Below are 13165 nucleotides of genomic sequence, written 5' to 3'. Positions count from 1 at the left end.
TATATCTTTTTGACCTTTTTTTGTTTCATAGTGCTTAAAAAGTTTTGAATCTTTACTGCACCTGTTTTAACCGTCCATCCTGTACTGGAGCAGAAATGGGATGTGTTTTAGCGATGAAAAGCGCGCAATAATTTTGACCTTTGTAATACATAAGTTACATTTTTGGTAAATTTTGAAATAATATGCAGCAAATAGTATCATATTTTGCAATCTCCCTGGCCCTTCCTTTTTTGTATTACTTATTCTCAGTTGTGAAATATGTTTGGGGAAAGATCCGTGCCAACCGTGCTCTTCCATCTTTGCGCCGGTGACAGCAGTGGTAAATTTGTCGTTATCTATTTTTGACAACTAGCAGTGACTGACATGGTAAAAGGGCTAATCAGCCAATCTCAATAAGTAGCACCATGGTTTTTTAATCAATGATAAAGCTACCAAAGATTCAACTCTTTATGAAACGAGACCGTCAATGAGTACGGTATTCTGCATGCTCGGTGTATGGTATAAATGATATACAGATCAAGATAATAATAACTTTTAACATAATGAGGACTTTGACATTGACATTTTGTGCTTGACTCAAATTACACTATACATTTTACAGATTCTGATATAACAAAAACGGCGCATTTTATGAATGAATGGCTAGGCACTCGAGATGAAGCATCCATCGGAGTCCATACTACATGGTTAAGCTAACCGGTCCCAGTTACGGATTATAACCGGGAGACCGTTTTGTCGGGCAAGCAGCGTTAAAGTGTATCCGCCATGTGCTGACAGATTTGTGACCGGATCGTTCACGCTCTGCAATGGCAGGCCTCGGCATCCGTGTTATTCATAGACGGATTTGATCTATCGATCCCCAAAAAATTCCTCAGGCATTTCTGCAGAAGAATATGTCTGACCTCCCCTCAGTCCGACACGCTGTCAACTCGTGTTTGTGCCATGTGACTCATTTCGATACCCGGATGTTCATGTGGACAAGCGTGGACAGAGGTCACAACTCCGAACCGGAGCGACGTCGCCCTGGTGACCGTCGAATGGGACGATGAAAGTGTTCTCTTCGTCGCCATCTTCGGCGAGCGGTATTCCCTGAGTGACTTCTTCTTCCAGCAGCGCCGGAACTGCCGCCACAGTTTCGTACTGAAGAGACCGTAGATGATCGGATCGGCGCAAATGTTGGAATAACCAAGGGCCATGAGGACATCGATGAGCCACTCTGGCTTGAGCATCTTTTTCTCCGTGGATTGCCAGCCACTGTCAAAGTGATACCACGTACTCACAATGTAGTACGGGCTCCAACAGATGATGAAAGCCGTCACTATGGTTGCTGTCAGCCGAAGGGCCTTCATGCGAGCACGAGGAAGCCGATCCAAGCCAGTGCGACGAAGACTTGGGTGGTTCCCATTCTTTAAAGCTTGCGTAACTGCATTGAACAACAAATAAACAAAGCAAGTGTGAACGCTGGTACATTAAGAGTCAAAGATTATAATCAATACCAATTGTGTATACATCCAGTATAAACACCAACGGATAAAAAATATCTGCTTAAGAAGAAACTGCAAATCGTCGATAAAAGAAATGCATCAGTAAAATAGTTGGATTTTATGTATTCCGTCAATCAATACGGTGTGTAAGAATGTCTATAATCCAAGCAAAAATACACAGACCCTCAAATAAAGTATAGAAAGTAATGAACAAACTTTTGATAAGTGCATTGCAATTAATTTCAACATGACATAGCGTGCGAGGAAATATATGTACATATCATTCTCTTTTATAGTTGAAAGGGCATTTTTAAGGTAAATTTCCTATTCATCTCTTTTCGAAATCATGATTATGATGCAATCAGATCCTATCATCTCCAATTGATATGAGTAATGCGTGTTATCAGAACCAGTTCCCTTAATGAATGCAAGTGAATCTCCCCTAAATCTCTACAGATGAATAAACGGTAAGCTATCAGCTGCACGGATCACTGTCCAACCGGTTAGCAAGGGGAACATGTTAAAGGACAAGTCCACCCCCAACAAAAAGTTGATTTGAATAAAAAGAGAAAAATTCAACAAGAAAAGCACTGAAAATTTCATCAAAATCGGATGTAAAATAAGAAATATTTTGATTTTCTCGTCATTGTCATGTGAAATGAAGTTTCATTCCACCGTGAACACGTGGAATTCCATTATTTTAACATTTTGTGCTTTAGGCAAGGAGATCCTAATCGTCGAATTCGTAAAAATTGAAATATTGTATAATTCAACCAATAAAATACAAAAGAAATAGTGAGTGAGTGACATCATCGACTCTCTCATTTGGATGTAACTGGCTCGTTCACATAACTATTTTGTTAAAAATAAGCGAAACTTTGAAATGTCAGAACTTTCTTATTTTACATCCGATTTTGATGAAATTTTCAGCATTGTGCTAGTTTGATTTTTCTCTTTTTATTCAGATCAACATTTTTTCCGGGGTGGACTTGACCTTTAATAAATGACATAAGTTATTTTAGCCACAAGAATGCACGCAGGTGATATATTATTCAAGATATGAATATCTACATGTTTGCATATGTATCTGCCTTTTTGGAACTGTCCCGAGATAAAGAACACCTGGGTTATTCTTGATAGGCTATAGTCTGTCATTCCTGTTGGATTCCCAATTGTTTGCCCTCATTGTCTCACTTGTCTTTTATGATGGGGGGGGGTAACAGGGGTAGGCTTGTCACCGACCGCCAATGTGACTCTGCAGAAGATAAAACGAGACCCTATTACAACAACGACCAATCGACTTGGTCGTGTGATCCATACTACAAACATGAATATATCATTGCACTTCAATTTTTCATAGATCGTAATATCCTGAGACCATTTAGTCTATATTGAAATAGTATTATGGTGTGTCCTTTATGTATAAACCGGCTGTCGAATAACGCTCATTTTTTAATACATTGGTTTTTCGAAGATACCGCAAACTCTTGATGGTGAATTTGTTACGTTATGTTAAACCCGACGCACTCTACACGATCCTCAGCAATCCGATTTTCGAAGAAATTGTAATGTATAGCATTTCGTATTTTCATTCCAACCTATGAAGTCTAAAGACCATAGCTCTGTAAAGTGATATGAATACTAAAATCGCAATTCCATTCTACTCCGAATCTCACTGCAGGAATGAAAGAAAATTAAATCCCAAATGGTAATGAAGTCATTATCGGCTGCGACCTGATGCCGATTTGGAATTTATCCTGACCACAAGGCACGCCGAAAAAGCAAAATTTTTTATATTCAATTGAAAATGCATTTTGTTTACGAAAAAAGAAGAAAAAACGCGCGTTATCGGATCGTGAAGTGTGCGCCAGGCTTTTATAGAGCTTACTTTTTGATCGTCACCATAACTACATGATTTAGGAGGTTTTCGCAGAGCAGCGTTCGGAAAACTCATAAACATAGAAAATTATTTCTTAAATACCCTTCGTAACAAAGAAAACCAAGAGGTCTTTGTCGAAAAATGGTGAATAAACACAGCAGTCTAGCCCTAATCTTTGGACAAATGACACATTTGAAAATTTTCGTCAGCTCTGAAACTTGGGACGCAACTACTGTTTCGGTTCACCTTCTTTCGACAAAAACCGTCACAGCTGCTCCTTTTTCATATGACGGGCATTTCCAGTACATGAACTATGTTTCTGAATCCACTGTACGTCGCAGAGCGAACCATTCTACATACCTTCTCTTGACTGTTTGCATATCTTGTAGACGATGGCAGCGTAGCAACTGAAAATAGCGATGAGCGGTATGACGTACATGGCGAGAGTGACAAAGACGTGGTATGACCACCATAGTTTCCGGTGACTGTTGGCGAAGGTGTAGTCCACGCACTGGGTGAAGCTCGGATCCTGCGGTGGAGACCCAACCTCGTGGACAAAGAGCTGCGATAAAGATGCAGAGATAGACAGAGATGGACAGAGATAAGAGATAGATGGACTGATTGAAACATATTTAGTTGATATCATCGATTTCTTTTTAGTCAACCATAATGGATATCGTACAGTCTCGAAATGAAATGGTTTGAAATTTTGAAGTAATTTAAGGCAAAACAAATAAGTTAGCAACTCACTTAATTGGTAATTTCAATTACATTTTTTATATACGCCAGATTGTTCTCATCCTGTTTCATCTTTCCAAAATTGAATGTTGATTATGTTTCTCTTTCGTGACATTAGTTGTCTGCAGTGGAATAGAAGAAACCTATCAGAATATGATATTTTAAGACGGAATAATGTACGTCAGTAAGCACTAAATCAAAACGTCCATATTCTATAGCAAACAGTTCCAAACGTATCTTGAATATGATTATCAAACCGTATATACCCCGATTGTTTGGTCACCTTTGATCTGATTACTAGATCGTCTTGGATCTTGAGAGTATTTCTTGAAAGGTTTTTCTCTTTTTTTCGATTAGATTACCATTTATTCGCATTCCACTATTTCCCTTTCGGCAAGTTTCAAGTGATAATTGCGAAAAATGTAGACTAATTATGAACAGGTATTAGATAAATTCAACTAATAATCCGCTGTTGGAATCCCATGACAAGATTTGTTCTTTCGATGTGATCCAGGTTTGGTGGGACACACTTAAAGGATCTACATAAGAAATTAATATATTGCTCCTTCCCTCCGGTCGGGAAAAAACAACCCTTTGACATAAAACGAAGCAGCCTTATTCATTTTAAACTCTGCATTTGCTCCTGGCCATACATGTTAGGTGCCACCTGAACAGAAGCATGATAATCGGGGATTTGTTGCCGGTCGTATTGAATTCCAGCAAAATGCTCCGTATCCTTATAGTGTTAGTATAAATTACGCCCGATATTAAGAGACTTACAAAATAAATCTTGTTGAAGATTATCTGACATTTGATGACGATCCTCTCTTAGCATGATTTATTCTCGTTTCAAAATGTAAAAAAAAAATATATTTATGATATATTATTTGAAATAAACATAGGGGACGCTACAAGGGGTGTACTGTTACTTTCAAAACAAGAGAGAAGATGGAAACCATAGAAGCCGGATAGAAAATTGCTGAACAATATAAGACAAAGGAATTAAAATATATACGTCTTACCATCGATTTTTTTATGCCTGTAACGTGCCCCCCCCCCGTAGTTACGTCACTGTGTATGGTTTATTCTCGGCAACAAGTTGATATCATTGAAATTAAAGGACAAGTCCACCCCAACAATAACTTAATTTGAATAAAAAGAGAAAAATAAGAAAGTTATGACATTTTAAAATTTCGCTTAAATCTCGGTCGGTATGCAAATGAGGGAACTGATGACATCACTCGCTCACTATTTCTTTTTTTTTATTACATGAAATATGAAATATTTCGATTTTCTCGTCATTGTCATGGGAAATGAAGTTTCATTCCTCCCTGAACACATGGAATTCCATTATTTTAACATTTTGTGCTTCAGGCAAGGAGGTCCTAATCGTCAAATTCATACAAAACTGAAATATTGTATAATTCAAACAATAAAAAGCAAAAGAAATAGTGAGTGGGTGACATCATCGACTCTCTCATTTGTATGTAACTGGCTCGTTCATATAACTATTTTGTTAAAAATAAGCGAAACTTTGAAATGTCATAACTTTCTTATTTTACATCCGATTTTGATGAAATTTTCAGCATTGTGCTTGTCTGATTTTTCTCTATTGATTCAACTCAACATATTTCTGAGGTGGACTTGACCTTTAATTTTTGATACTTAATGGGATTTTCATCAAATGAGTTCAACACAACAATGAATTTTGATTATTGATTTTCAATTACAAATAGTTTCTAGAAATTTTTCAGAAAAAACCCTTTAAATTAGTCTCGATTTTGGCTCGACAAATTTGGATTGCCCTTTCATCTTTATCGAGTAATAAAAAATAATTTCAATTAAAGCATTATCGTAATTTTCTAATTGTGAGTGTGGTGGATGCGTGCGCGCGCGTGTGTGTGTGTGTGTGCGTGTGTTGGTATATCTTTGGAGGGAGGGTTGACAAAGATACATTGGCATATGCACGTATATTTTGCTTTAGCCTCATATTATATGTAAACCATGATTACACGAGGTTCAGTTGCTTCTTGTTTGATTTCTTTTAGTTTATATGGATGTATCGATATTTTATAGTTTGAAATGATTCCCAATAAATAAAAAATCATCGAATAGAGTAAATATTACGTATCTTTCTCTTTATCTTTCTTATTAAATGTTTGTTTGAGAAATTGAAAATAATGGATGTCTTGCACAGACAGAGCAGAAAATTTGTACATTTTAGTTGATTTTTTGTTTGATATTTGGTATTTTTATTAATGTTTGTAACAACTGAATGACACACAATAAGAACATTTATAATTTGACACTGGTATTTTCATCGATTTTACATGATTTATTTTAATTATTTGCATTTTAAAGAGGAAGAAATAAAATACCATTTAAAACAATAACTTAAAGAAAATCTAAAAGCCTACTTTACGATATGTACATGATGTGGAGTATGTAGAGTAGGCCTATGTAATGGATAATTCGATGGATGAATGCGTAATTTTCGTCAAATTATGGTGTTACAGAATTGACCCATTTTGTGACAGTTTATTGTAGGCGCAATTGAATATTAGGTTTTCAATTGTAAAATGGATAATCCTTGAGAAACACCAAATTCTCTAAAATAAGTTGACATTTAAAATGCTTCCACTGCCGAATCCTAGGGATGTACATTATAGCAAAACATAAGCTCTCTCGAATATCCATGTGAACGAAGATTGGTGAAGGCGATCTCAATTTACGTCAATAACCCAAGTCACCCGATTTAGAGTCTCAAATATCCCTCGCAACAGTTTCGGGAGAATGAATCTTTTAGATTATTATCAAGAAAATTTAAATGGAGTAAGAAGGTATTATGCTAGATAAGGTTTCAATTTTTCTTTTTGATCCAGAACGAAATGAGTATCAGGCGTTTTTTCCATAAATAGCAATATTTTTAGTAATCACCACGATCACCTTACATAAGGTAGATTGGTGCATTGAATTTGGGTTTTAATCACCACTATGGGGACAGCATTTTCTTTTAAAGTATTATCGATTACTATTGATTAATGTATTCGGTTTCACAAGTATTGGACCAAATCACTTAGTTTCAAGTGATAATTGTAGGCAACAATTACCTATTCTGTTAACAGAATTTTAGTCAAATTTAACGATTTTTCAAAACGTTACGGTTTAAATCAATTATTGGATAATTCATAAGTTTATTAGTCCCATTTACTCATGATTCAGTTTTAGTTTTACCTAAGTTTTGATAATCCTGATTTTGAATCCCTTGTATTTAAACAACGTCAGTAATTTTGCTTCATGTATGACAATATTTTATTTTTTTAAACCTGCAGAGAAAAAAAAAACTTTCATCTGCACGCAATTAGTTTTTTTGTAACTTTATGAAACATGTGCTGCACGGCCATTTGTGCTGTAAAAGCTCATTAATGCATTGGAGAAATCAACCCCCTCCCAAAGCAGGTGTCGTCACCATGTAATGTATATAGATGATCAGAATATAGTAGTAACGAGACATTTGGTCCTCCGACAATTTCTCCTATGTTAACTTCTCTGAAGATAAAACTTGATAATGTGATGGTAAGAGTTGTGATAAGGTATATATATATACAGTGTAAAGAAATTGATGAAGAGAACAATGGTAGGCGTAGCTTAAATCAAGGTTCCCCAGAGCTATCTACCCTGTGGAAAAATTGGTGATGCCGAAAAAATGTCTCTGCCGGGAATCGAACCCTGGCCCCCAGCTTTGAACGCCGGTGCCTTAACCACTAGACCACAGAGACGGGTTAGTGGCTAGGCTACCCTGATCCAATTGACCGTCAGATAGACAGATTTTCGACACCATACCAATTATAATTGGGGAACCTTGATTTAAGCTACGCCTACCATTATTCTCTTCATCCATTTCTTTACACAATATTTAAAATAAAAGAGTTTCCAAAGCTGTTGTACATGTATAGCTTCACACACACACACACACACACACACACACACATATATATATATATATATATATATATATATATATATTTGTTCAGAATTATTAAACTTTATGTACTTCGCTTTTCCAAAAACGGTCCAAAACCACTATAACAAGAATACTCAATTATAAAATGAAGGTTTGCGGCCCTGAAAATGTATTGCATCCCTTTTTAAGCAATGAAACAGATGCTGTTTACATAGGTGTCAGAGCAAGGACCTATTCCGTAATAGGTCCATGGTCAGAGGTAGGCTATTTCATAATTTGGAAGAAGTTAGAGCGGAAGTCCAGCAAGTTTCCATGATCTTCTGTATGTAGAAATAATATAAAGAATAGCAATAAGGTTAAGGAGAGGTTATTTAAGTTCCAGTCTATGTTTTGACTTCATGCGTGGATTTTCAGTACGAGTAATTTTCAAAGATATCATCAAACATCGCTAGTACAATGCAAGTTGCATAAATCACGTGCACAAGGCAGTAATTGAAAATAATTTAAATAATAATATCATTCATTTGAAAACATTCATAATCTATATTATTGAGAATTTATGCAACAATGATACAAATTAAACACGCTTGTCGATAAAGTTCTTTATAGAAATGCCTAATATACGGTATACCGTTGACCTAGAAACGGATAAACCCTGATGATCTAATTAAAAAAAATCTTTAAAAAATTGCTTATGAAATATCAGAATAATGATAAAATATTGTTTAGCCTTAAACCAATATTCCTTTGGCCATGTTGGTTCACATTGGTTCCTATATGGCACTGGCCGTTCAAGGTGCGCTTTCTCGTCATATCCACTTTCAAATTTCTTGATTGAAAACCAAGGATAAATGAATTAGTGGAAAATTTCAATTACTCTTTTCATTCTGAAAAGGGGAATTCAATTTATTTCACTGTCCGTCTACATATTAGATTTCAGCTATTCGATCCTAACTTATGGTGATGTTAATATCTTCCTTATTCTTCTGCACTCCAAGGAGGGGGGGGGGGGTGGCACTGTCTCACGGGAAAAGGATGTTCTTGGTGTTTAATCCTGTATTTTAAGGAAGAAGGCTAAACTCTAAGAAAAGTGTAACCAATATTGGCAAAGAGAGAAAATGCCTTTACGTTGAATAAAGTTAAACCACGTGCTATGTAAACATAATAGGTTATTATGTGAAATCTTATATATTTAACTGCTTTTGTAAACGTAAAATTTTGTTATTTTTTCAATCAATTCAGTAGAGAAAGACAAGGAAGACACGTGGAGGCTTGCTCGTTTTTCAATAATTGACTGCTTTACCATAACTATTAACCCGCTGGGGGTCTTGTATACCACACGGTTATTGTTATCGTAGCATTATTCGAAAAACCAATATACTTTAAACATTTTTTAATTATAACGAAAAATCTGTATGTTTCATGTGGGTTTCTGATTTTTTCCTTTCATTTTGAAATTTCGTTTACTCATAAATGGTTGTATGGCACGTTCCTTTAGAATCCTGTAGATTTTTAGGATATATATATATATATATATATAGTAAAGAAATGGATGAAGAGAACAATGGTAGGCGTAGCTTAAATCAAGGTTCCCCAGAGCTATCTACCCTTTGGAAAAATTATTGGTGATGCCGAAAAATGTCTCTGCCGGGAATCGAACCCGGGCCCCCAGCTTTGAACGCCGGTGCCTTAACCACTAGACCACAGAGACGGTTAGTAGCTAGGGCGAGCCCGATCCGATTGACCGTCAGATAGACAGATGTATAACTTTACACTTTCGTATTTCTTCTCCCATATGTGTACTGTATCGAAGCAATAGCTTTGATCCAGCTGAGGCATGGCGGCTTGTCATTGTTCAAAACTCACCTTCACCCGACAAAGGAATATATAATTGGTATAGTGTCGAAAATCTGTCTATCTGACGGTCAATCGGATCGGGCTCGCCCTAGCTACTAACCGTCTCTGTGGTCTAGTGGTTAAGGCACCGGCGTTCAAAGCTGGGGGCCCGGGTTCGATTCCCGGCAGAGACATTTTTTCGGCATCACCAATTTTTCCAAAGGGTAGATAGCTCTGGGGAACCTTGATTTAAGCTACGCCTACCATTGTTCTCTTCATCCATTTCTTTACAATATTTGAATAAAAGAGTTGCCAAAAGCTTTTGTACATGTATAACTTTACACATTTGTATTTCTTCTTCCATATGTGTACTGTATCGAAGCAATAGCTTTGATCCAGCTGAGGCATGGCGGCTTGTCATTGTTCAAAACTCACCTTCACCCGACAAAGGAATATATAATTGGTATAGTGTCGAAAATCTGTCTATCTGACGGTCAATCGGATCGGGCTCGCCCTAGCTACTAACCGTCTCTGTGGTCTAGTGGTTAAGGCACCGGCGTTCAAAGCTGGGGGCCCGGGTTCGATTCCCGGCAGAGACATTTTTTCGGCATCACCAATTTTTCCAAAGGGTAGATAGCTCTGGGGGAACCTTGATTTAAGCTACGCCTACCATTGTTCTCTTCATCCATTTCTTTACAATATTTAAATAAGAGTTGCCAAAAGCTTTTGTACATGTATAACTTTACACTTATATATATATATATACAGTATATATATATATATATATGTATTTATATATATATATATATATATATATATATATATATATATATATATATATATATATATTCAGGAATCTAAAGGACGTGCCATACGACCAGTTATAAGTAGCCTGAGTAAATGAACTCCATAGTTTTAAGTTTTTAAAATATATTTTGTTTTAGATGATTATCCATGCTAATGATGGTTTAATTAATGCTTTATAATAATCAATAATGTAATTTATAATGTATCATATTTTGTTAACAAAAGTATTCTTGTATTTTTGTCTTTATTACAAAATTGGTTATTTGACCTACAGTTTTTTATAAATATAAGTATTTTTATTTTTATCATTATCATTGATATTATTATCATAAAAAAATATTGTCATTATTTTCAGTATTAGTAACAATACTAATAATAATAGTATAGCGCACAAATTAGGCGCTCATGGCTAAGCTAGCCTACCGATTCCGGTGCGCACAGCTTTTTGAGGAATTACTTTCTGCCGGTATCCATTTACCTCACCTGGGCTGAGCGCAGCACAATGTGGGTAAATTTCTTGCTAATTGACAACACGCCATGGCTTGGAATCGAACTCAAGCCTTTAGATTGAAAGACGAGAGCCTTGAAGGGGAATCCAGCCTTGGCCATAAAATGTTGTGTTTGGAAAGAGAAAAATAGATTAAACAGAATGGTGAAAGTTTGAAAGAAATCGGACAAGCAATAACAAAGTTATAGCTGCTTTAAAATTGAGATCACTAATACTATGTAGATTTCAAGTTGGCAACTGGGTAAGTAAATTATGACAAGGGGCAAGGACAACTTTCCCATAGGCCATGTACTTTATTATCAGGGATTTGTGGTTTTCTCCTAAGTACCAATTCCCCTGGGGAAGTAATCTAAATATAACCCAGGTATAGTATGTTGTTTTATGTCCTCATGAAAGAAAAATTCAATTTGAAATAAAACTTTGGGACAAAATGACATTTTAGCCATAATATGTATTGGAGTACATGGAAGAGTAGTCCTTGCCTTCAATCACTATGACATCACATGTGCGGCCAATTTGAAGTCTCCATGGGTATAGTGATTACCAATATTTACAACTTCTAGTTGTTTGTCCGATATTGTTCAAACTTTCACCTATCAACTTGTCTGACATTTCTTTTCCTTATAAAAACAAGTTTTTATTTGGGTTGGATTCCCCTTTAATCACTAGACCACGACACCCCACACTATTACCTTTAACAGCACAAGACGAGCTAGTTATCATTTTTGTCTAGCTGGAAGATTTGAAGATTTACCCTCCCCCTTCCCTACCCCCCCCCCCTCACTCTCTCGTACGATCTTGGACTAGGGCTTTGGATCATCATCTTGAAAAAAAGAAATGCTTTCACTCACCTGTGGAACACTACAGACAACTGAAGAAGACCAGGCCACCCTCAGCATGATCTTACACCTCCTGTCCGCCTTACTCACGCTGAGCGGGTGTACGATTGCGGCGAAGCGGTCCAGACTGATGACGATGAGGACAAACGACGACGCATACATCGCCCCCGACTCGATGAACATCAACAGTTTACACATTACATTTCCAGCCAACCAGCGGACCGTGCAAAACCAGATGACGTCAGTGGGGATGTTCACGAAGGTGATGAGGAGATCGGCGACGGCGAGGTGCATGATGAGGAGGTTGATCCGCGATTTCGGACGTCGTTGACGCCAGAGTGACACAAAGACGGCGAGGTTGAGAGGTCCCGAGAGCACCATGATGGAAGTCAGTGTGACCACGCGAATGAGGTACTCTGGGGTAAAGACGGGCGTTTCGAAGTCGGTTTCGTTGCCGCTGGCATCGATGGAGTCATTGAAACTGTAGTTGTATGGCATTCCTGCGTCCAGGGTCGGAGCTATGATGATGACATCTGCTCCAGCATAGCCTCCAACTTTACCCCATTCTGCATTCATACCTGTGTCGCTTTCCCGATGTGATGTCGGCGACGCCATATTGATCGTGTTCTTATAGTTATTTTATTAAACTTTCTGACGCCTCAACTTAAAAAAAAATCCTTTTGTCGTTGTTGGTTGATGTTGGTGGTGTTCTTATCTCTGTTGTGCTTTCTTCCTTACACTGTTAGAAAATTTATTCTTAAAATAAAAGAAGTTCCTGCAGCAGAGTCTCGAGAACACCTGTAATCTTACCAGATTGCGTAATCTTACAGGATATTGGTATTTGGTGTATGGAACCTTACAAATTTCCTTTAATAAAACACCATTTCCCCTTTTTAAACAGACGTAATCTGTCAAATTGCAGAAAAATTCCTGTTTTATGAATTTACAGAATGATTCTGTTATTGCTTTTTGCAAAATCTTCTTTCCTTTTTTTCTGTAAAATCAGGGGGGTTTTTAACAGTGTAGTTCCATACGTTTCACCCTCTTCGCCCCATCCTCATCCTTCTCATTTTTCTGCCTATTCCTCACTCTACTTATTTCATCTCTCCA

General features: G+C 36.9%; 1 protein-coding gene across 1 annotated transcript; it reads right to left on the bottom strand.

Moving 5' to 3' along the window:
• Nucleotides 1-12774, bottom strand: LOC121415896 (gonadotropin-releasing hormone II receptor-like). Its single transcript, XM_041609276.1, has 3 exons — nucleotides 12068-12774; nucleotides 3724-3925; nucleotides 1-1423 (listed from the first exon to the last, which is right to left on the bottom strand). The coding sequence occupies exons 1-3, from the start codon at nucleotides 12668-12670 to the stop codon at nucleotides 909-911; spliced, it is 1320 nt and encodes a 439-aa protein (XP_041465210.1). The 5' UTR covers nucleotides 12671-12774; the 3' UTR covers nucleotides 1-908.
• Between the last annotated feature and the right edge of the window lie 391 nt (nucleotides 12775-13165).

This window comes from Lytechinus variegatus, chromosome 5 (genome assembly GCF_018143015.1).
Source record: "Lytechinus variegatus isolate NC3 chromosome 5, Lvar_3.0, whole genome shotgun sequence".
Taxonomy (NCBI): Eukaryota; Metazoa; Echinodermata; class Echinoidea; order Temnopleuroida; family Toxopneustidae; genus Lytechinus; species Lytechinus variegatus.
This window is presented reverse-complemented; position numbering and strand designations above follow the sequence as displayed.

Bases quoted from the DNA above. Each gene is read 5' to 3' on its own strand.
- LOC121415896 (XM_041609276.1), bottom strand. From the start codon at position 12,670: ATGGCGTCGCCGACATCACATCGGGAAAGCGACACAGGTATGAATGCA. The intron at 3,926-12,067 runs GTGAGTGAAAGC...TCTTTATCGCAG, and splicing joins TTGTCTGTAGTGTTCCACAG to CTCTTTGTCCACGAGGTTGG. The intron at 1,424-3,723 runs GTATGTAGAATG...TGTTCAATGCAG, and splicing joins ATGCAAACAGTCAAGAGAAG to TTACGCAAGCTTTAAAGAAT.